At 55.2% G+C, this 23,145-nt stretch overlaps 1 protein-coding gene across 1 annotated transcript in view; it reads right to left on the bottom strand.

Moving 5' to 3' along the window:
- Window positions 1-3,858, bottom strand: part of SIM2 (SIM bHLH transcription factor 2) — a 43,311-nt gene extending 39,453 nt beyond the window's left edge. The window contains exon 1 of the mRNA XM_087817826.1: window positions 3,650-3,858. Coding sequence (XP_087673952.1) covers window positions 3,650-3,824 — 175 coding nt within the window. The 5' untranslated portion in view covers window positions 3,825-3,858. The remainder of the gene's footprint in view (window positions 1-3,649) is intronic.
- Window positions 3,859-23,145: the final 19,287 nt, after the last annotated feature.

Here is a 23,145-nt window from a genome sequence, read left to right as displayed (position 1 = left end):
TCTGTCTGACCCCTTGAAGCCCACTGTAGACCACTGGGTGGCGGAACTGGCCCTGGGTCACCTGCCCCTCTGGACTGAGCAGCAGAGTTTCCCCACCCTGGGTGCCCCTATGTTTCCAAAGCGCCCCTCTCCTGAAGGAAAGGTCACGTTGCAAAGAGGGGAGGCAGACCCGGGGCCCCAGTGCCTCTCTGAGACCCGTGTGTCCCCAACCACCCTTTAACTCGTGAAGTTTTAAATCCTGAGTCCACTTCCGAAGCCAGCCTTGCTCTTCTGCCCTCTTTCCCACCCATCTACCTCCCACTTTTTAGTTTGCTGTTAAAGGGGAGAAAATGTGGGGATCCAGAAAATGCTGGGTCTTGCCAATCCCAGAGGCCCACTGAGTGAGGCACTTCGCTGTGGAAGTTGCATATGGCTGGGGACACACAGGGAGCTCACAGGAAGCAGTGACTGGAGTAAGAACAGGTTCGATTTCCACCTGCATGGCCACGCTCCTCACACTGATCCCAGGATTCCTGTGCAGCCATGGAGTTGCTAAATGGGCCCATGTCACAGAACAGGAGACTGAACAGGTCTGAGACCCGTGTGTCCCCAACCACCCTTTAACTCGTGAAGTTTTAAATCTGAACAGGTCTAATGGGGCAGCTTGACAGAGCAGAGCCTTGAAAGGCCAGCAGCCCCAAGCCTAGGCCAGTCCTAGGCAGGAGTATCCACCTTGGTTCCTGTCGCCTCCCTCTTGACCCCTCTGGGCTCCATGTTCTCTCCTCCTGCCCAGCGGGACTAGGGGTGAAAGGAGCTGAGGCAGAGGGCCCCCTCAGCAGGAGAGCCCAGGCACACTGGCTTGCTCTTGCCCTCGATGTGGGACCTTGAGGAAAACCCAAGTATGGAGCATTCGTGGTTCCTTCGGATTCTGCTATTCTTTTCTGACTCCCAAGGTCCTAGATCCATCTTCACCCAGGGATCCCACCTGCTCCGGGGCTATGGAACAGCGAGGCCGCATTTGGCACGTCGGTTCTGCTGGGCGTCTTTCCATCCGCAGCCAAGAGCCCGGCAGATCCGGGAGCCCCAGCCACCGCCCAGGATGGCTCTGGCTCTAAAACCCGCCTCACGCCCGAGCCCTGACCCCGGTGGCTCTCTCAGCTTCCTCCCAATCCCGTGCACTACGTCCCCAGGGCAGACTCAAGTCCCCCGAACAGGTTAAATCAATTAGTGTCTCTTCCTCACCCGCCCTTGGGAGCTACTGCAGGGGCAAGCAAGTAATTTTGCATAACTGAGCGCTTTCCAAATGCGTCTTTCGTCCCCAGCACCCCCACGTCGCAACTCCTTGCCCCAAAACTGATTTGAGGGAAAACAGTGCAGCCGCCCAGAGCTGCAGGCCAGAGGCCTCTGGGTGCGAAGATGAGTCCAGAAGCTGCCCGTTCGGCCCTCCAGGCCAGCGCCCCGACTCCAGTGCTGCAGGAGAGTGGGGATCATAGCCGTGGCCTCCTCCCCATCCCCTATGATCGCTACCCTGCAGGTTCAGGGCCGTTTACAAAACTCTAGGGCCAAACAGCTCCCTCCCAGGTGCTCCAACCTCCGTGATCACCCCTGCAGACACACAGGCCGTCCCGCAGCCAGGACACTAGTGCAAAGCACAGGGGCCGGTGCTCAAGGCCTGGACCCCCAGCTCCTGCAGCAGGCTCAGGGCCAAGCAACTCTGGGCCCAAATGTCTGGAGACCGACTTTCCAGAGCTAGAACGCACAGGCCCCGCTTAAATATCCGCAGAAGCAGTATGCCCACAACTTCCTAATTTTTAGCAGGCTTTCCTGGAAATCCCCCAAACAACATATGGCTTACAATTAGCCCTCTTTCCTCAGACCTCCCTTTCTAACTAATTTCTGGCTTATTTGAAATCATCAGCAACTAATCATGTAATCTTCAGATTGTTTCTTTGTATATTTTTATTTCCAATGGGGCGGGGGAGGTGGGTGTCCTGTCTGGATCCACACCTACCTTGTAGTGTTCGGATAAAGAAACAGCTCATGGGAGCTCATGGGAGAAAACCAGTTACCAACACTCCTTCCAGGTACAAAGGATTCTGTCCGTATAATATTTTAATTTTCTCTGAAACCTCAGTTGCAGTGGAATCACCTTTGCCTCTCCTGGGCTGGGGGGAGGGGGGAAAGAGTGGTCACCCCTGGGTGGGCAAATAGCCACCACTGCCCAACAGCTCATGGCTGGATCAGCGTTGGAAAAGGAAAGAACATAGGTTTTCTGGTGGACAGGTCACGGGCTTCTGCTACTGGGAGGAAAGCACCCGGAGACTGCGGGGCCCAGCTGGGAGGCACCGGCAAGGCCAGGCCACTGCCTCTGGCCCCCTTGACTCCCTGGCCAGCCAGGCAGCAGAGCTGGAGGTAGCATTGGCCGACAGACCCTCACCTCTCCACCCAAGAGGCGGTGTGAAGTGTAGCTCCAGACCCAGAAATGATTTTAACTGGCTTAGCACTACAGACCTAAAAGTGTTGAGCTTCCGGATTTTGGGCCGTACTGGCCGGAGACTGCCTCAGTGGAGGCGTTCTGGGGCTGGCCAAGGACACCTGTTGCTGCTCTGCAGAGACCCTCGAACGCAGAGGTTGTCTCCCTACTCAGGCGCCAGCTTCTGGGACTCCGGGGACAGAGGCACCCCTGTGGATCCTCTGCTAGCCCTAACCGAGAGGTCTTGGGGCACCCTTTGAGCAAAGTGTCAGGATCTCTGGCACTAGGCCGCACAGATCCCAGCAGGGAACAGAGACACTGCAGGGGGACTGGTTCAGAACCACCAAACCGCAGGGACACCCAAAGTAAATGCTGTGGTGACCAGGCCTCCCCGAGTCCTGAGGTGCCCCGCCTGGCTGCCATGGTCACCCGGTCACCCGGTCACCGCAGTTCTGGCAGGGAATGCTGGCCCCAGCACCCCACCACTTCTTAGCACTGCGAATCTGCTGGACCTACGGGTCCCGGAGACCCTTCCCACCATGGCATCTGCCCCTCTGGGTTTTTAATTCCAATCAGGAAAAAAAAAAAAAAAAAAAAAAGACTGCTTAGGCCTGCCTGCCATTTTCCAACTAATCGCCTACCTCTCTCTCCTCCCGAGTCTGGGCTCAACACTTGCCCTCCCTCCACCCGGACCACCCCAGCCCCAGCCCCAAGGAAGGTGAGCCGAGAAGGGGCGGCCCGACAGGCCCATCCGAGGCCTGGCTCCCCCAAGCGCTCTGCCGGGCGCCGGGGCCTGCAGGCCGGCCTGGGGTGACTCTCCCGGCGCCGAGCAGCAGGCGCCCTTCCCTCCCCCCAGGGGCGCACCAGCTTCCCCTCCACGGGAAGAGAGAGGCGTGAAAGAAGGAAAGAGGAAAGGGGGAGTGAACTGGAGAAAGAAAAGAAGGAAGGAGGGTCGCCCGGAACGCACCGGCGGCTCATAGATCCATTCTGCGTCCGCCCCAGCCCAGCCCTGGGCGAGCGGATGGTTCGGTCTCTGCGGCTCCGGGGCCGCGGCCCCGTCTCTCTGGAGCGGGAGCTAAAGCCCCCGGCGCGGCCCCCGGAGGCGCCCCGGGACCGCCTGGGGGTGGAGCGGCCCCCGCGGACCCGCCCGCGCCCCGCCGCCGGGCCCCCCGCGCCCCCGGAACAGCGCGGCCTCACCTTCGGGAAAGACGGCGCGCATCTTCAGGTAGCTGGTGGTGAGCCGGATGATGGACGCCTTGTCCAGCTGCGAGGTGATGGCCGACGGCAGCGGGAGCAGCTTGGCCAGCTCGTAAAACTCGCCATTCTCCTTCTCCCTCCTGGTCTTGGCCGCATTCTTGGACTTCTCCTTCATCGCGCCTCGGCTCCGGGCATATTAGACCCGGGCGTGCTCCAGGCCCGCGAGCCCCGCGGCGGCGGCGGGCGGCGCGGGCGGCGCGGGGGCCGCGGCCCGGGCGCGGGCAGGTGCGCGGGGCCGCCGGGGGCGCGAGGCGCTTCTCCGCAGCCGCGGCCCGGAGCGCGGCGCAACCCAGCGGCGCCGCCCCGCGCGCTCCGCCCGCCGCCGGGGCGCAGCCTCCTCCCGGCTCGACCGTCCCGCGGCGACCGGAGCCCCGGCTTCGCGCCGGCTTCGCGCTCTCCTGCCTCCCCGCTTTCTCCCGCGCCTCGGCTTCCCGCGGGGGCGGAGGGGCGGGCGAGGAGGCGGGTGCTTTCAGTCTTCGGCCGAGGGCTCCTTCCCGCTGTCCCGGGGCCCCTCTGGGCTGCAGGGCGCCGAGGCCGGCGGCGGAGCCATGGAGCGGGGCCGAGCGCGGGGCGAGCGGGGCGGCCGGGCGGGGGGCTGGGGCCGCGCCGGACGCGCTCTGCTGTCTCCCCGGCGGGTCCCCGCGCCTGCAGACACGGCGCGCGGAGCCCTCGGTCTGTCGCGGGGCGCAGCAGCTCCGAGGTCCACGTGCGACGGAGCCGCGTTTGTTTATGGCGGACCCGCCTTCGGGCGGAGCGCTCGGCCTCCGCCGCCCGGTGCGGGGGGGCCCGGGGGGAGGGACCGCGGCGGGGGCGGGGGCGGCGAGCCTCGCCAGTACCCCGCCCCGGCCGGGGAGTCGCAGGCGCGCCTCCGAGCCGCCGCCTCCAGGGGCTCTCCCAGGAGAGACCGGCGCGCGCCCGGCCCGAGGAAGTCGCGGTGAGTGGACGGGGTGCGCCGCGGGGACCCGCGAGCCGGCCGAGGCCCCGGGCGCGCTCGGGAGGGCGGCGGGGAGGCGCGAAGGAGGGGGGGACGCCAGGACCCCCTAGGGCCGGGCGAGGCAGGTGGCGCGGCCCTCGGGCCAGGGGCCCGGCGGGGGAGACCGAGTCCCGCGAGCCCGCGCCGGCCCCTCGCCCTCACCTTCCCACTCCGCAGGCCCGGGAGCCGAAAGGGGGAGCCGGAAGAGAAGAGCACCCTCCCCCACCTACCTCAGGAAAGGGCGCGAGAAAGGCTCCGAAATGACCCTCCTGCCCTTTTCCTCCTCGAAACGCAGGAGCGAAAGGAGATCGGCGTCGTACCCGGAGGGGCGGGAGACCGCGGGGCGCGCGGGGCGCACGGGGGGAGTGGGCCCGGAGCCGCGCGCAGCCGCCAGGCCTCGCCCGGGGCCGCGGCGGGAACGGGGCGCACAGCCCGGCTCCCACAGCCCGGCCCAGCGCAGCCGGGGTTTGGGGGAATCGTGGCTGCGGCGGGTACTTCAGGTCACGGAGGGAGGAGCGCCGGGCGAGCTCCGGTGGGGGCAGGAGGCCGTTGGAAGAGGGAGGCGCAGCTGGAGACGCGGCCGTAGGTGCCCGGGCTTTCTCCCTCTCGGCTGCACTGGACCGCGAGGCCTCCTGCCCCCCTCCTTTGTACGCCCCTCCAGCCCCGACGCCCGATCCCAAGGGTGGGGTCCTCTCTGCATCCCGGGTAACAGGCCCCTACCTCTTTTAAGGGTCTGAACCCTCCAGATGCCGCGCAGACCCGTGTCCTGGGAGGCTCGCAGCTTCCTCCGGACACAGGGTCAGAGGGCAGCCTCAGTGGACGCTGAGCACCGGGGTAATGGGGCTCCCCCGGCGAGTAGGGATATGGGGTCGTGGGGCGCCAGTTATGGAGGGGGGTACGGGGAGGTGAGACTCCGTGGCTGCCCGACCGGGCGCAAAGTCTCTGTTCTTGGTGCCACCTCACTCTCCCGCGCAGGGAGGAGCCTGCTGTGCCGCGAACTCCCTGCCCGAGGAGGTCCGGGTACCCGCGTCCCTCCCCTGCGCCTGAGGGGCACAGCCGGCGACCCCATTTTCTGTAGCAAGTGCTCCAGACCTTTTCCAAGGATCCCTTTGAAGGTCGGAAGCTCTTTGGCGGTGGGACGAGTCGTAGCTCCCTCGATGGGCGGGACTGTGCGCACACCCCAGCTCGGCCCCCACCGGGCCCCGCACCCTATAGCCTTGGTCTTGGCTTGCGGGGCCGCTGCTCCGCAACCAGGAAGCCGCGGGAGCTTCGGAGGTGGTGGCTCCCCACCGAACGCTGGGCGCGCCGAGGAACCCGCAGATTCCCTTGCGGCTTCGGATCCAGGAGCGCTTTCCTGTTTCCAGCAGTGTGCGCAGAGGGTCGGGCTGCGCACGAGCGTCGCGGGCGCGCGGTGCCCAAACGCCGCGCTGCGGGCTCACTCTCCACCCCCGAATGCGGCGCGGAAATGCGTGGACCGTTGTCGGCTCGGGGCTTCCCGGGGCAGGGGGTCCAAGAGGGAAGGGAGTGCAGGCTGGGCCCCGCCACAACTGGAGCGGGGCGCCCTGAGCGCGCGCCTGCACCGGCCTGGCTTCGGGAAGATTTAATGCTCCCTCACCCCCACGATTTCCGATCCTCAATTATGGACCCGGGAGAATTCCTCCCTGGCTTGAAAGGGATTACCCAGATCGCAGGAACATGGCTAAGTGGACGTGGGAGAAACCCGGCGAGTAACAGGAACACAAACGTTTCTCGCCCTGGCCGGTGTGGCTCAGTTGGTTGGAGCGGCCCCCCGTACGCCAAACCTTCTCAGTGCAAAGTTCCCGGGTTTTACGGGAAAGCGCACTTGAGATCTGGCTGCCGGGTTCTCACGGTGGCAGCCGCTCTTCTCGAGTCAGCCGGACGGACGCGAATCGCGTGGTCTGATAGGGAGCGCACGGCATGTTTGGAGGCTCGCAGACTATCGTGTAGGACACTTCCAGGCCCAAAGCCTGCCCCAAAGCAGACGTCCAAGCGGGCATTCTATACCCCACACCCCAACACACAACACACGCACAGAGGGGATGGCCTGGTCTCCGGCTGCACCACCAAAAGTACCCAAAGTCCTTGGGCTCTGACCTCGAAGTTTCCCAGGTGGGAAGGATAGTGCCGTCTGTGTACAATAGTGAAGTAAGGACCCCCCCTCCCGCGCCTGATTGGGGCCTTACCAGGGGCTCTCTCTACCTCCGGGACCGACTCTTAGGACAAACACCCACAGGCTAGAAGCTCTTTATAAACTGGGCAAAGCACTAAACACATGCCATTTGGAGTGATCGGGAGGATTGTAGGTGGCCTCGGACTGGGACACCTGCTTCTGTCCTGGGCTCTTTGCGCAGGGTGTACCATCCTCCTGGTCTTTGCTTTGCGCCTGAAGCCGGGCACCTCGCCCGGCAAAGAGGGGGGCCTTCGGAGACTCAGTGCAGAGGCTTAGAGAAAACAAATGACCTCTGAAGTCCGGGGCATCACCCAGGGACCAGCGTCTTCCCTGTAGGCCAGTCAGGAGCCTGCAGAGCCTGGGGAGGCGGGAAGCTGAGGGCGGGAAGAGCCCGGCTGGAAGGAGGATTCCGACACCCCGAAGCCCGGAGCTTCCAGTGCGCCGCCTGCTCGCCGCGCGCTCTCACCCCCAGAGGTCCTGCTTCCAGAGCCTGGGAGCACCCACAGTCGCAGGGACGCGCCTCCGCATCCCCCCCCCCCCCCCACTTCTTAGAAATTTTCCATTAGGAAACTGATCTGGAAGAAATTGAGGCCCCAAGAGGAAAGGGGCGGGCCCAGGCCGACCCACATCTGCTTGGATTTTCCGCTTCAGATGCGCCGCAACTGTTCTTCCCCAGGCGGTGCCCGGCGCCTACCTGCGGCCCATCCCCGGCGGAAACCGGCTTTCGCGCCCAAAGGGAAGCGCACAGATGTTCCCCCGGGATGGGCTCCAGGACAGGACGCTGCAGAGGCAGAAGGGGATCGGAGACTTGGTCACTAAGGAGGCGGGGTGGGGGTTGGGGCTGAGGGAGGACGTCTCTCATTCTTAGCACGAGATTTTGGGGGGAGGGGTTTGAACCTCTGAAGTCAAGTTTAAGGAGAACTTCAACCACTGGAGCAAGCCGAGGCAACGGAAAATCCAGGGCTGCTGAGATTGGAACCTATTCGGTTATAAGCCCTGGTCCACTCGGATATGGTCGCTCCAGGAATCCTGCTTGCGGCCAGTACCGCGTCTATGACTGGGAGCCTTTTCAGCCTGACCTACCCGAGAGAGTGCCTCGATTCCTCATTTCTTTCCTCGTGTAAGCCCCATGGAGATATCACCAACTTCTCCTTGGGTCGCTGTTGCTCCCATAAAAGACTGGACAAATGCAATATTACTACTCATGGTTAGAAGTAATTACAGGTAGCCAGGGTAATTTCCTAATGATTCATCCCTGCAGCGGTCAAGACAGTAATTGGCTCTGCTCACTCCCTCCCAAGTCCTAGAGGGAGAGGTGATCTTTTCATTTCGTTTTAAATAAATTATTTCATTGGAGGTCACTCCATTGGAGAAAGGGTTTGTTTCTAGGTTGCTGTGCATCTCTGATGACCTAGTTAGGCAGCAGTAACTACAGTGGATCCAACTTTGGGCACTGGGTCCCCAGGACCCTTTGTACCAGAGAGTTGGGCCGTGGGGGTGGGGCAGGATGGGCAGGTGAGGAGGAACCCCAGGGCGCCTGCTTGAGGCTGATTCTGCTCTCTGGGAGTCCTAAAAGGGCACGACCTTCTCTCAGACTTGACTGTCCAGCAAGCTCTGGGTTCTGGGATTGGGGACTCGAGGGGGCCCACCAGGCAGTGCCTCCTGTCCCGGGAACAGAGTAGCTGCTGCCTACTTCTCTCCCTCCCCCAAGGAGATGCGTTTAGGGAAACAAAAACAGTTCGTGCCACTGGTAATTAATTATAGTGATTAGTATGTTCCAAGAGCAAGGGCCACAGAGAGCCACAGAATCTGCACCTGGTTTGGGTAAAAGTCGGACACAAGTTTCTTCTAATTTTACCTGGGGGTGAGGGTGTGGCCCTTTCTTAATTTTTTTTTAATTGATTTTTTTTTTAAGAGAGGGAGTGGGAGAGAGAGAGACATCAATTCGTTGTTCCACTTATTTATACATTCATTGGTTGATTCTTGTATGTGCCCTGACCAGGGATGGCTCGGCGACCTTGGCGTCTTGGTGTAGCCCTTTCCTCTGCATTTTCTTTCCCTGCCTCCCAAGCCTGGCCTGGCTTTCTCCCGCATCTCTGAGAAGGGCCCGGGGACTTGGGCGCGCCCCTCCCAAAGCACACAGTCATCCAGTGTCCTCCCGGGAGGGCGGGGGTTCCGTGGGAGCGCCGGCAGCGCGGGCGCCCAGGCTCTGCGCTCAGGGGCTGGCCAGGGATCTGAGGCCGCAGGGAAGGGGAGCGAGCGTCGGGCCGGCCTCCTCCCACCCCTCCAGCAGCGGCTGCGCCGAGCCGGGGGCTCCTGGAGGGCTCTCCGCCCGGCTTAACAGAAATGCCGCGTCAAAACCCCGGCGCAGGGGAGGCCGCCTGTGCGTTCTCGGCAAAGCCACGCTTTTCGCCTCCGGGGAGCCCGGGGTCGCTTCTGGAAACCCTTGGGCTGGAGGAGTCGTCATAGCCTGGTGCGCGCAGACGTTCCTCCGTGGTTTTTATCAATTACGCACCGCCCTGAAATCTGAAAACAACTAGTTCATTAACGAGAGCGCTGAAGCCGCCCTTCAAAAACACGAACCAGAAATTTTCCTTTAAAAATCAAAACCTGTCCGCCAGAGACAAATATTTTTGCACATCAAAGGAAGCACGCACACGATGAACTTTTTTTTTTTTTCCTAGCAGGTAATAATAGTGATAGCCAACCCTCAGTATCAGGCTGGTTATAATATGGGGCTATTATAGTCCTTTAAGGACACAAACTCGTTTCATTAATATAGCGGAGCTATTTGCGAAGCGAAGTGAAGGTTGGGGAATTTACCCCTAATCTAAGCAAATCTGTAGGAGGAAGTAGCCACCTCGCTCGAGGTTTAGCGGAGAAAGTTGCAGAAAGGCCGGCGGGCGGCGGGCGGGCTCCGTGGGCGCCTCCAGCGCGCGCCGGGGATTCGCCGCCGTCGCCACCCGGGGCTCCAGCATCTTCCCGCTTCGCGCGGATTCTTCTTTTATTTATTTATTTATTATTATTTTTTTATTTTGGGGGTATTTTTTCTTTTCTTTTAAAAGCCGGCGAAGAAGGCGGGCCCCCGAGCGCGGGTGCCTGGGAACTCACTCGCTCCGGGGGGAGGGGAGGGGCACCCACGGGAGAGCGCGGTCCCGGCCGGAGTCCCGGGTGCGCCAAAGCCGACGTCAGACCCGAGCGGCGGCGGGGCCGCGCGGGGGGCCAGGCAGGGAGGCGAGGGGGTGCGGGTGCCCCTCGCCAGCCCTCCCCTCCCCAACCTGGGCCGAAACCCGACTTTGGAAGTTGTGGGGCACACGCGAGGACGCGGCCGGCCGAAGGGGCCGAGCGTCGGGCTTCCCGGTCGCCAGAGGCCCTCTCAGTGCCGCAGGAGGGACCCAGGACTCCCAGTCCCGGGCGTTCGGTGCGGGCGCTGAAGGGGATTGCTTTCCCCGCACCCTTTGCGGTGCGGTTCCCGCCTTTTGACCGCAGTCGCGGGACCGCCCACGGGGCTAGAAGCGCGTGGAGGGCGGTAGGCGGAAGGGGGCGCACCGTGCGAGGCCGCGCGGGGGCTGAGGCAGCAGCGGGGCGCGGGGCGCGGGGCGCGGGCGCAGTGAACCCCCCGGCGTCGGGGAGCCGGGAGAGGGGTGTCCGCAGACTCCGGGGCGGCGGAGCGCAGCGCGCGGGGAGTGGCGGCCCCGAGCACGCGCGCTCGGCGCTTGGGGTGGGGGGCACGGGGTACACTGGGAGTCCCACCGCGCGCCCGGGCTGCCGCGCTCTCCGGGAGGTGTGCGCGACGCTTACACGCGGGTGGGGCCCTGCGGCCTTGGTGGGGAACTCCGATCTTCCCCGCTCCCCCGCCCCACTCGCGTCGCTTCGCCCTGCGCCGCATCCCCCCAAAACCCCTTCTTTCCAGTTGGAAAGTTGAGATCCGGGGGAGCGGGGGCCGCGGGGAGCGGGCGGGAGAGCGCGAGGCCCGGTGCCCGGGTGCGGGGCGCGCCCGGTGGGAATTAGAGGCTGGTCGCCGTCGGGGCTTCGCCGAAGCCGGTTGGACCCACCCTGAGCGGGCGCGCGGAGACGCTCCCACGCGGGCGGCGCTGTCGCGCGGGGGGGGGGTGGCGAGGGACCCCGCGCAGCCCCCAATCACGGAGAAAGAGCCAGCTCCCCGCCGCCCCCTTCGCCCCCTTTTAACTGCGCGGAGGCAGAATTCGGTTTAGGCGCCGGAGCCGACGCCCCGGAGAGGGAGGGCGGTGATTGAGCGCGTTTTCGTACAAAACGGAAGATTTAAAAGCAGCGCTTTCTCTCAGTTCAAGAGAAGCCGCGGCGGCCAGCGGATGAACTACGGGTCAGTTCAAACCGCGCGGTGCATGAATAGCTGGGGCCCCAATTTCGGCACCATCTCCGTTTGTTTGAAGGCAGAAAGAAAACCATCTTGGTTATCGCACCGACGCGCTTTTCGCCCTGCGGTGGAGACAAAGACAGTGTTTAATCTGACTGCGAATTCTCCGTGCTCTGCTTCCAGAAGCTTTGGAACCAGGCGGGCGAGCCCCGGGGAGGCGCGCGGGGGAGGCTTCCTCGCCGGGCGCACAGATTTTAACCTTCAGGCGAACTGTCGCGCCGCTTTCTTCTCTCCGGGAGGGGTGGCCCGCGCGCGCGCGAGCGTGTGGGGCCCCAAGGGAGCCGAGCAAGAAGTGCCCCTGCGGTCCCACGGCCGCCGCCCATGAATTAAACCGCTTTATTACGGCGGGGCGACCGACCTAGTTCCAACCTGGCTTTTCCTTTTGGAGAATTCTCACAGCTGCCAGGCCCTGAGCTGGGCGCGGGGGCTGCAGAGGCGGACACTTGGCGGAGGTTATTGGGAAAGCTAAGTTCTGAGCTATTATTACAAGCGGGTTGTGGAAAAGAAACGCGCGCAGGTGAGCGCGGCTGGGCGATAGCCGGTGGCTGCTCCTGGCAACGCCACAGGCTCCCGTCCCGCTGCGCCCTGAGAACACTAGACCCTGTGTGCACAGGAGAGGAAAGCCTCAGACAACCTTTACGCGCTTGAAACACGGTGAAAAGCTCACCTGTGAAGTGGCTTTATACTTCCTGGGTAGTTGGGGGTCAGGAAGGAAAAAGATCACGGCCATTTTCACCCATGCACAAATAATTTTAGTGTTTATTTAAGTCCACTTAAAGTAATTGAGCAGAAAATACCTGCCTTGTTTAAGCAACATTCGGGGTGCTCCCTTGAAAGCTAATTGACTTATTTATGTTTCTGTTTAGCCCCGATGCCGACACCATCATTTTTTGGAGAAGCTGTCAACTCTGACAAATGAAAGTGGAAGCCAGGATTGCTGCACCTGCAAAAAGCATTGGAATTCCAGGGCCCACCCCGCATATCTGTTCTTAGGAGCCCTGTCCTTGGACCCGACTTGGTGGTTTGACATCCAGCAGTTGGATTTTCTGAAAGTAAATCCCAGAAATGGAAATTCACTCTCAGTGTTTTGCACAAACATTTTAACATCTGAGTGGCCTGGATTGGGCCAAGAGACACAGATCCTCCCTGCTGTAGACATAGCAGATCTGAAAACCTTCCTTTGAGGGTGGAAAGGCAATAATTTAGACACATAGAGAAAAATTCCTAGCGAGAAGAAAAGCAAAAAGTGAAGTTATAAAATTTATCTTTTACAAAATCCTGTGAACATTATTTGACAGTAAATGTATTTTTCTAGGTATGTTTGTTGGTCTGAACTTCTCAGTGCCCCTTGGCATGTGTGAATTGTGAGAGTGGTTCTCAGCAAAGATGACTGATGGATCTTTTAGGAATCCATGCTTTAAAGTTGATTTTTCTGTGTTGGCTGCAGAAGCTGCTTCACTGGAGATATTTTATGGGATGGTTGTTAAGGGAACCCTGGGTAAAATTTCTCAGGAGTGTCTCTGAAAACATTATTCATAATTATAAAGTGATTCATAGAAATCACCAGAAAAATTATGGCAAGCTGTGTTCCAGCATGTTTTTAGGCCATGTGGAATAAATAAAATCGCTAATGTCTGGTTGGGCAATACCGCCTCCCAGTCTTCCTCTGACCACGCCGGCAGGACCTGCTATCGCTTCATAGAGCTGAGGACATCTGATTTTCCTTCAAGTGTTTTCGATATTGATAATACAAGATAATTCCATCCCTTTAAAGACTCTTGAATGGTATATATTCCAAGAGATGGGTTAGTTAGCACAAAAAGGAGTATCTTTAACCTTAGGATTTTTTAAAAGGGGGAAGACACTGTAGAAAACCCACATGATAGAGTCTGAAAGACAGAAAAACCCATTGGAACGTAGACCCACCTGGTTAGAGGCCAGCTGATGTTCAACAGGTTTTTTTGGCACCTCGGTGAAATTCCCAAAACTGCCCCCAAGCTTTGCTTTGCAGGGAAAAGCAGTACATTGAGGTCCCAGCCCTACAAAGCCCCTCAGCTGGGAGCTGTGTGGATATGACCGGCTGCTGCTGTTTCCTCTGCCTGGTAAGGAGGTAGGACAGGGCCTGTCAAGGCTGCTGAGGGGCCTGCACTGGTTAATGTAACTTCCTAAGGCGTTGGGTTTATGGTCTAACTTTCCGTGTGCCTTGGTGAACTGTGACAATGTATGCCAGTTGCTGATATTTATATGGAGAATTGTCATTTAATCGGATTATTAAATAATCCAAACAGAAGCAGTATCCCTTACTAAAAAAAACTCCCAATTTCCAGCGCCGTGTCTGGTCACTCTGATGTGCTGTGGTGTAACCTATTAGGTCATTTTAGACCTCTTCACAGTCAACTGATTCACGGGCCTGGGTGGTGAGTCACCTGGCATGTGAAGGTGGCTAAAACACACAGACCGAGGGTTGAATGTTCCAGGCGCTCATGTTTCATGTGCAGTTAGAGCTGGACTCACTTCGAAGCAGCTTATGTTTTATCCATCAAAAGGAATGCAGTTCTTTGAATTGGAGAGTCCGCACACACTCCTACTTGCACACACGCTGTTACTCATTCAAGAAACATTCATGGTGTGCCAGGCAACCCACCAGGCATTCGCATGATAAAAATGAGCTCCTGCCACTGATAAGGACTTTGAGAATCTGGCCTGCTAATGTGTTTCAAGGGCCTTAGAAATGTTCACAGCTTTGGAACCCCTAATTCTATTTCTGATCATTTGTCCTATGGAAATCATTTCTAATATGAAAAAAAAAAACAACACACCTTATTCTTCCCCATGAGTATTTGTGTAATTGTTAACGGTTCAAGATTTGGTGTCAAATTTAGGTTTGACTTCTCTTTAACCCTCAGCTGTAATAGCTGTACAATGGGGATAAAAGCTACTTCTTAAGGAGGTTATAAGTGTTAAATAAAAAATGAACGACCAATATAACAAATAGAAAGGGCCTAGCACACTTTCTAGGAGAAGGAAGTATTCAATATACTGTAGTTGTTATTATTGGTATTATCGTCACAGCATATCTATAATAGCAAGCTTTGGAATATTAATATTTATAATATCAAACTAAGTGGGTGGGAGTTGATGAATTAAATGTTGCTATATATGCAGGGGTGGACAAAAGTAGGTTTATACCGAGTATGGAAAACATAGTATTTATTCTTGTATTATTATTTATTAATTATTGTATTATTTTCTATACAAACAACTGTAAACATACTTTTGCCCACCCCTGTATTTAATGAAAAGTTATTCAGCTATTTTAAAAAACTGTGAAAATTTATAACAACATGGTATGGACAAATACCTTCTTAGAAAACAGCCTGGAGAGCTGGCAATATTTTCCAGACTCCCTTGCAGCTAGGGTTCCTAAAATGACTTAAGTGTAGCCAATTAAAGGTACTTATTTGAGAAGTAAAGTGGAAGTCACATGTCTGTGGCCTTTGTGGTTTCTGCTGGTGGACTTGATGTTTGGAGGGGGGTGGCGAAGAGGGCAGTGTTAGTAGAGGTCCCTCAGGTGAGGGTTAAAAGACAACAACTCTGTTCCAAGCCAGATTTATAGGCTCCATCTGCATGCCCAGACCAGTGTATAATGGTGCCCTTGGTCACCAGAAGGATGGGAAGATAAACTGTAACTCATCTCCCTTGCTCAGGAAATGGCTCTGCCATTGGGCAAGACTGAGTGTTATAACCCTAATAAAAGTCCTGAGATTCGACTTTTGGTATTTCCACTTTAAAAATTATATCTACCGGGGTTCTGGAAATATTTTATAATTCGATCTAGGTGGTGGTTACATGGGATGCATGTGAAAAACTCATCAAACTGTACACTTAAGACGTGTGTGTTATTTCGTTTAACTATATGAAAGTTACACCCCGATTAAAGAAAAGAACTCTCTGGCAAGACCCACAAAGTGGAAATTTTCACTTTTAATGACCAATGCCCTTGTACAATTTAATGGGTCAGGAGGAGCATGAGCCAAAGCCAAGATTACTCACTCAGGTCCCCTTCCTGTAGAATACTTGGTGAGTTAGTCGGTTTGTAGAGACTCGCTACTTACACATTCACTTGGAGAGATTTTTTTGAGTCCACTCAGAATTGTGAGCTCTTCCTTAAACATATTAGCAATCTATCTTATCAATCAAATTTTCCCAGAGTTCCTGCACTAAACATGAGTTTGACTTGCATTGTCAAATGCTAGAAAACTGTAGTAATAACCATACAATAAACAAAATACTTGTCCCTAGATATTCTGAGCTGAAAGATACATAGGTTGAATATCAATCACTTGGATTAAGAAAGTGTAGGGCAGAGGTTTGCATGTCTCAGTGTTCCTCCTTACTCTGGCAGCGAACAAGAAGGTTTTGTGTTGAGGGAGATGCCTGCGCTTAAGGAGGAATATCGCAGCTGCCCTGTGCAGCCGCCCTGGGGTCACTGGGGACAGGACTCTCCAGCAGAACCCAGAGTCAGGATTCATCAGAGGATCTGTGCCCCTTCTCAGAGGGCCTGTGTGCCTTAACATTTTGCTTTGTGGGATTACTGCAAATTAACTTAGGGGACCTTTCCTCCAAAGGGATGTATGTCTGCTTTTGCCATACCAAGATCATCTCAGAATTCTTCAAAGATTTTTTTTCTGTAGAATAATGATCTCAGAGTCGGGATCCCTATGGGACCCTAGGTCAGGACAGCCCCAACCCCTTCCTGATACCGTAGGTTCCCATTTAGATTCCTAGTTACCCCAGCCCTGCCTCCCTGCCTGCAGCTACTGAGCATTCCTGCCTCAGTCCTTGGCGATTCCTGCTCAGCTTTGGGTCACAAAATCCTAGGAAACTCCATCTTCCTCCTTTCCTGCCCTCTCGCCTTTTAGACTCAGCTCTCTGCGTCTGTCCTTCTATTTTGTGGCATCCCCAGAGACCTCATCCACCTCCAGGAGTATGTCATGTCTGAGATCTTATTGTTGTGGAGCAAGCCAGCCCTGAAGCATCTAGTTTCTCATGGTCTGGAGACAGTTTTGTGAAACTTAACTTTACATGAATACATACACTTTGGTCACTTGCTTGGTGTCACTTTTGGCCGGAACAAATGGATATACAGATTCCACCCTGCTCACGGGGGTAGCGTTGGTGCTGGGCTCACAGGTTGAGGGGAGGATGACATGAGATGACTTTTGTGGAAGAACACCCCCCGTTTTACTTCACCTACAAAATTAGAATCACAAGGGACCTTCTCCAGCCGTAGCCTGGACTCAGCCTTGCCTTTGATTACTTATGTTCAGCCTCAGTAGTGTCCGTCTGTCCTGTCCGGTGGGTCATCCCACACTCCCACCGTAACACTCGCTCTGAGAAAATGGCTAGGACAAATGCATGAGTAAAACTGTGCTTGAGTATGACCCCTCCCAGCAATATCAGTGCCTGGAGCAGGGGCGAGTCCAGAGGAAAGAAGCTCTAATTGTAGAATTTGGGATGTTGGCCTAGTGGTTCTGCAGGGTCAGGAGGGGAGGGGTGGTGGGATTCTGAGCCTTTCTGGCTCCCCTGAAATCACACCAAGTGTTCAGCAGCCACTCGCTTAGCCCGACAATAGAGGCCGATACCTTTGGAGAGGTGCCTATGCTTCTTCCTGGCTTTACGGGCCCACGCAGCCGAGAGGCTGTGATGCCAGGTCCCCTTACCCGTGAGCCCCGGCTGAGAAAGCAAACAACTTGCTACACACGCACACTGATTCAAATTGCTGAATGGAGTTCTTCTCCGCTGAGTTATAATGAGGGCTGAGTTTTCCAAGGGTGTGATATATGAGCCTTCCACAAATGGGTTTTAAATGGGGGCACTGGCTGTTTCACGCCAGCTATGGCTGGGTTGGGGGCCCTTCGGCTCCAAGGAGCCAAAATGAGCTGGTGGAGGCAGGGGAGAGGCTGAGCAGGCGGAGCCCCTCCGCTCACGAGCTGTTCCACTCAGCATCACTGGGCGCTTCGTTGTCATTTCTCTCAAGAAAGAAAGAACACACGCCGATGTGAAGATTGACCGTGGGATCCCTCTGTGCAGCAGACGGCACCAGAAATGGAAACGCTGGCACTCTTTTCCTGTTTGTGCTTCTTTCTCCGTAGAACTGTGTGGAGGTGAGTTAGAATTTCACTCTCCCCCCTTCTCTCTCTGCTGTACATTCCAACTGGAAGAGGGAGGAGAGTGTAGTTGGTTGAAAAAGGTCTCCCAAAGCTATGTCCATGTCGTAATCCCTGGAACTTGTGAAGGTGACCTTGTTTGGGAAAAGGACTTTGCAGATATGATTAACTTAAGGATCTTGATGTGATGAAGAGAGCATCCTGGATTATTGGGTGGGCCCTAAATGCCATCACAGTCCTTATAGGAGGCAGGCAGAGGGAGATTAGGCAGCTACACAGAGAAGTGGGGGATGTAAAGATGAAGGCAGAGATTGGAGCGATGGGGCCACAAGCCAAGGGATGCCCAGGATTGCCAGTAGCTTCCAGAAGCTGGGAGAGGCACGGAAGGATTCTCCCTCAGAGTCTGGGGAGGAAATGCAGCCCTGCCAACACCTTGGTCTCAGACTCCTGGCCTCCAGAACTGTAAGAGAATAAATTCCTGTTGTTTTAAGCCATGTAAACTGAGTCAGGCATTACCAAGGCTCCAGGCTAGTGGCCAGCATCAACTTTCTCTTGCTTTATGGACTTGCAGAAATTGGGGGACCCAAAGGCTCATTTGGCCTGAGCACATGCACCCTGTCAGTGTCCCCACGGCTACACCTCAGGTGCCCGTGACTCTGCTTAGGATCCTGTCATCGGCTTCCCACTCATTTCAGTCTCTGTTCAGCCACTCTGCCTGTCACCCGACTGCTTGGCCTTCCCTTTGTCCTTTCGTTTGCATCTGTACCCGCTTCCATCTTATTTAGTCACATATCCAACCTTGCTCGCCCTTGGGTTCCAAATTTCCTATTTCTGCATTTGATTAGCTATTGTAAGTGAAATCCCCTTGAGTTTTACAGCACAGAGAGAATTGCAAAGGAGAAACAGATTCTTTCAGGACAAAACAGGCACCAGGGACACCGCTCTCTCTGACATGACAATCAAAAGGAAAGGCTTCTTAGAGAGGGGACACCTGATGCAGTTTTCAGATTGAATTCTGTTGACGGGATTCAGGTCAGACCTATGTAACCCCTGTGTATACAAACTGTGGGGCGTCTGCTGGGGTCTTGTGTTTGGTCCACAAAGTCAGACGGGAGGGAATGGCCTCTTTGTTAAGACAGAACACTGAAGCCCTCAGGGTGAGGGGGAGGGTGAGAGAGACGTGGACCCAGCCCTGAATGGGGTTGTTTCCTGCCACAGGCTATTGTGAATACAGTTGTTAGGGACCTTCTTGTACGTGGGTTTTGGTGCACACAAGCACTCTTGTCCCAGGGAGTGGAACAGCAGGAGCATAGACTGTTCATAGGTTTAGCTTGAGTAGACTCAGCCACACCTTCTCTAATACAGTTGTAACAATGTATATCTCCCACTAGCAAGGGGAGCTTTCAAGTTGCTCCGATCTTTGACAACACTTGATGTTGTCAGTCCTTTAAGTTTTAGCCATTCTGGTAGCGATTTGGAAAGAAAAGATTGGCCATTCCTCAAAATATGTCACAACGCTTGGCCATCTGTAATTTGCTCTATGACCTTGGAAAAGGGCTAAGTTCCCTGTAACTCTGTCTCTCCATCAGGAAATTGAGTAGATTACCCTTGGCACCTCTGTCTTCCCTGAAGATGCCTGGAGTTGCTGGTTTAAGCTTGATTAGCTTGTGAGAAGCCTTGGTGACCTTCTTGACCACTCTGGCCTTCACATCTGCCCCTTCGATGGATTTGCATGTAGCCTTAGAAAGCCTTTCTTTCCAGCTGCTCCTCCTTGAGTGTAGAAGCTTCCTTTAGAGCCTACTGGGTCTGCAGGCCACCGCCAAGGCTCCTCTCACCATACCAGCCCTCCTCTCCTCCTGACACTGGTCCCTTGTAACTGCATGACTCACCCCTAGTCCTGAGCTCTGGGAAAGCAGGGACCACTTTGCACTATCCCCGCTGTGTCCCTGGGAGCTCGTTAGCACCGCACAAACACGTGGGGAATGAACGCAAGAATGAAAGAGTGGAATTCATTCATCACGTTAATTCTGCACGTCCTCAGGTTGAGTCCTGCCTTTCAGATCATATTTAATTGCTCATTTGTTTTTTTTAATTATTAAAAGTGTTATTACAAAAAATTACTTGGGCCACTGTTGTTTCCTCTAGGTTGACTATTTAAAAAAAATTTTTTTTAGCACAAAAAGAACTCTTCGAGTGAGAGATAAACAAAGCCATTAGGTAAAATTAATTGGAGTAATTAAGAGCAAATTGTTTTCCTGGGAAAACCATATAGTAGGAGCTGGTCAGGGCAGGTCTGCTGGGAGCCTCGGCTCCTGGGGCTTCCTCAGCTTTGGTCTCTGCTTTGTTCGGCGGCTGCTGGTGGTTCTCACTGGTAGCCGCTACTAGTGGTGGTGACACATTAATTGAACCTCACTGCTTCCAGGTGTGTGGCACACTCCGGGGTCACCAGTGCAGGGGGGCTCCATGTGCATTCAATTACTGCTGCGATATGAAGGAATGCAACCTGTCATACATTCAAGTGTCAGTTACCGCCGGGACCCGCTGCACAAACTAAACCAATCAGCCCTTCCCCGAGGAGCACCGCTGGGCTGGAAACACTGGAAACCGTGTGTGTGTGACGGGAGAGGCGGGGAGGAAACAGGACCGAGAGGGGAAGGGCCAGAAGGCTGATAAATCCTTCTGGAAAATGCAGGCAAGGTGTTTCCACTTGTTTCGAGATGGCACTGTGGAGTGTGGTAGGACATGGGGTGGCGTGAGGAAGCCACGGGAGCTGCAGAAGTCGAGCCCGGGATCCGAGCATGTGCCGGGGCCCAGGCTGCGGATGAAACAGCCATCACTCCATGTAGGGAGTTATTACATGGGGCCCACCTATGACCTTCACATGTTCAATGTTTATACTCAGGCTTTACATAAACAATGTGAAGACATGCTCACTCTCCTGCAAGATTTGGCTCTAAACTATTAATCTAAAATTGCGATACTTGGACAATCAAAACATGCAATTAGTTTACGGAAGAAGAATTTTCACAAGCAGGGTTTTCCGCCCTCTCCGGTTGTCATGAACTGTAACCGGGCCCTGTTCCCTTTGGGTTCGTTCAGAGGAGTATGAGGCCGTGACACCCTGGGGCCGCCCCACGAGGCCCCCTTTTAGAGGAATTTTTCTTTCCTTCCTTCCTTCCTTTTTTTAAAAGGCATTTTTCTTAGGAGCCAGGCACGGTTATTATAATTAGTATTTATTACACCGTCTTCCTTCCCCGAACGCGCAGTGATCAATCATGATTACCTGACTCCAGCTCTGCCCTGCATGGAATAAGTATTATCCCCCCTTCCCTCAGCAATGAAAAGAGGGCGAACAGTCTCATTCGAGGTCACCCAACAAATTATTCCATATTAGAAACCACAGCCGCTTAAGCTCCATCACCACGGAGACAAACAAGCCATGTTTTTAAGTCTCCGCCTCTCAGGTTGGGGCGCGGTATGTAGCCCAGTTCCCCAGGTTGACCTTGGCATCCATTCACCAGTCAGCAAATACTTGTTAAATACCTACTTTTAGATGTGTTAATTGTAGGAATGAGAGTCTTTGGTTGACAGAAGACAGATTGAATTCCAAACCTTAAAACCCCGCTGAACGCTTATTACTGGGGAAAGTCCTCATTGTTGGTGCCATTTAATTTCAGGCCCATTTCTCCGCCTGTCCCCTCTTTCTGCATCTCTTCTAGCTCTTACCTTCTCAAGGTCCCCTGCTTGCTCACCTTGCTTTCTCCTCCAGAACGTGGACCCTGGCTGTTGAATACATTGAACTGGATTAAACCACCAAGCTTCAACCATTTTTTTACTCACACAGCAGGCCATTTCGTGTGGTCAGCTTAATCAAGGACTGCTACAGAGGGCTGTGGTTTCTGCTTTTGTAATCAAACTTTACAGTTTGTACCTGGAGAGAATGTTGAAAATGGCATGATGCCACACAACTAAGGTGAATGTTCCAGTTTTTATTATTAAAGTTAGGACCTGTTTGCTTCTGGATTTAATTGATAATTTGCTTATGAAAGCCCTCAGTTGGGATCTTTTAACCAGGAGCCAACTTCCCCGTGTTGGGAGATAATGGGAAGGGCCTGGTCAGGAAGGAGCGCAGCTGGGCTTGTGAAGTCTTCCAGGGACACAAATAAGATAGCTGGTGTGAGTCAGGCTACCTCAGGGAGAGGGGGGGAGGGAGGGAGAGGAGGCCTGCCTGGAGCAGGCCCTTTGCCTGTCCAGCTCACGTTAGCCCCACTATATTCTCATCGTGGCATAGGAGTGACTCCCTTTTCTATGTGACCACATCTGTATTAATTATTTTACAATAGCACAAGGTAAAGAAGAGAGAATGTTCTGATGCTCTGCTCTTGATTGCGTCTCCTTGCTGAGTGTGAGCAGCCAAACAAACGCAGACTCAGCTCCAGACCCAAAGGGGCTGGAGCAGCGCTTTCGGGACTGTCCTCCTGGGGTTGCACAGAGCCCAGTGAGGTGAGCTGGTTTGGAGACAGACACCTTCTTGCTTTGTCCTCACATGGTGGGGAGAGAGAAAGCAAGCTCTCTTGTGACTCTTCTTGAAAGGCACTCATCCCGTTCATGGGGCTCCACCCTTATGACCTCATTACCTCCCAAAGGCCCCACCTTCACATATCATCACATTGGGGACCAGGGCTTCAACATATGAAGTTTGTGAGGATACAGATATTAGGTCCATAGCATCACGTTAACCAGGCAGTTTAGTGAAATCCGCTGAGCGGACTTATGAACAATCCTGGCCTCTGTCTCTTACGTGGTCTCAGTTCAGGAGTATTCTCTCTTTTTCTCTTTGGCTTGTGCATCTTTCAATGGCCTGTCTCTGTCCAGATACCCTAGAAAACAGAGCCTGAAGCAAGGACCAAGAGCTAAAGCGTCATTTGGGAGGTGCAGTCTCTGGGAGGCAGAGCGCAGGAAAGAGGAGCGAGGCCAGGAGGGTGGGGCGTGATGCTACGAGCTGTGAAGACAGAACTGGTTGCTCGGCAGACGTGCTCCTCAGCTTCACGGGTGTCACTGTGTCTAAGACTAGACCATTGGGGGGAGAAAGAGAGAAGATATTCACCTCCCTGGCTTCCCCCAGGCTCTTGCTTCCCCTTGGTCCATGTCTACCCCTTGGGCAGCTGACTCCTGGACAATCGATTGCCTCATCCAGCTTCTTCCCAGCCAGGCAGACCCCATGCCCTGTGGTGCAGATGGCATCCTTCTTTGGTGAGTCCAGAGTGTGGGCAGGAGCCAGAGCCTCTAGGCAGGCAGCTGGTTGGCCTCAGGCAGGAGAACGTCCGGGGCAATGAAGCTGGTCAGTCACTGAGGCTGAGGCTGCAGCCAAGGGCCCAGGAGGAAGGTGATGCGAGAGCATCGGAGGGACACATTAGGTGTGTTCAATACACGAGCCCATTCACACGATAATTAATAAATAGTTATTATGCCTCCTTGGCTTAGGGCCTGGGAGGAAAAATCAGAGAAGAAGCATTAATTAAACATGTAACCTGGGGAGTCCAGCCTGGTGTGAGAATATACCCGAGAGCACAAATAAGTGCACAGGGCCCAGGTGAGGGGGAACATTTGTTTAAAAAGATGGTGACATTCATGTTTACAAATGCTTAGTAGCTTTATGAGTTTGAAGGCTTAGCTGCTGGAGCTATGGAGGTGTTATTTAGCTTG

This window comes from Miniopterus natalensis, chromosome 6, assembly GCF_054644295.1.
Source record: "Miniopterus natalensis isolate mMinNat1 chromosome 6, mMinNat1.hap1, whole genome shotgun sequence".
NCBI lineage: Eukaryota > Metazoa > Chordata > Mammalia > Chiroptera > Miniopteridae > Miniopterus > Miniopterus natalensis.
The sequence above is the reverse complement of the archived record's forward strand: the minus strand, read 5'-3'. Positions and strand labels throughout refer to the sequence as shown.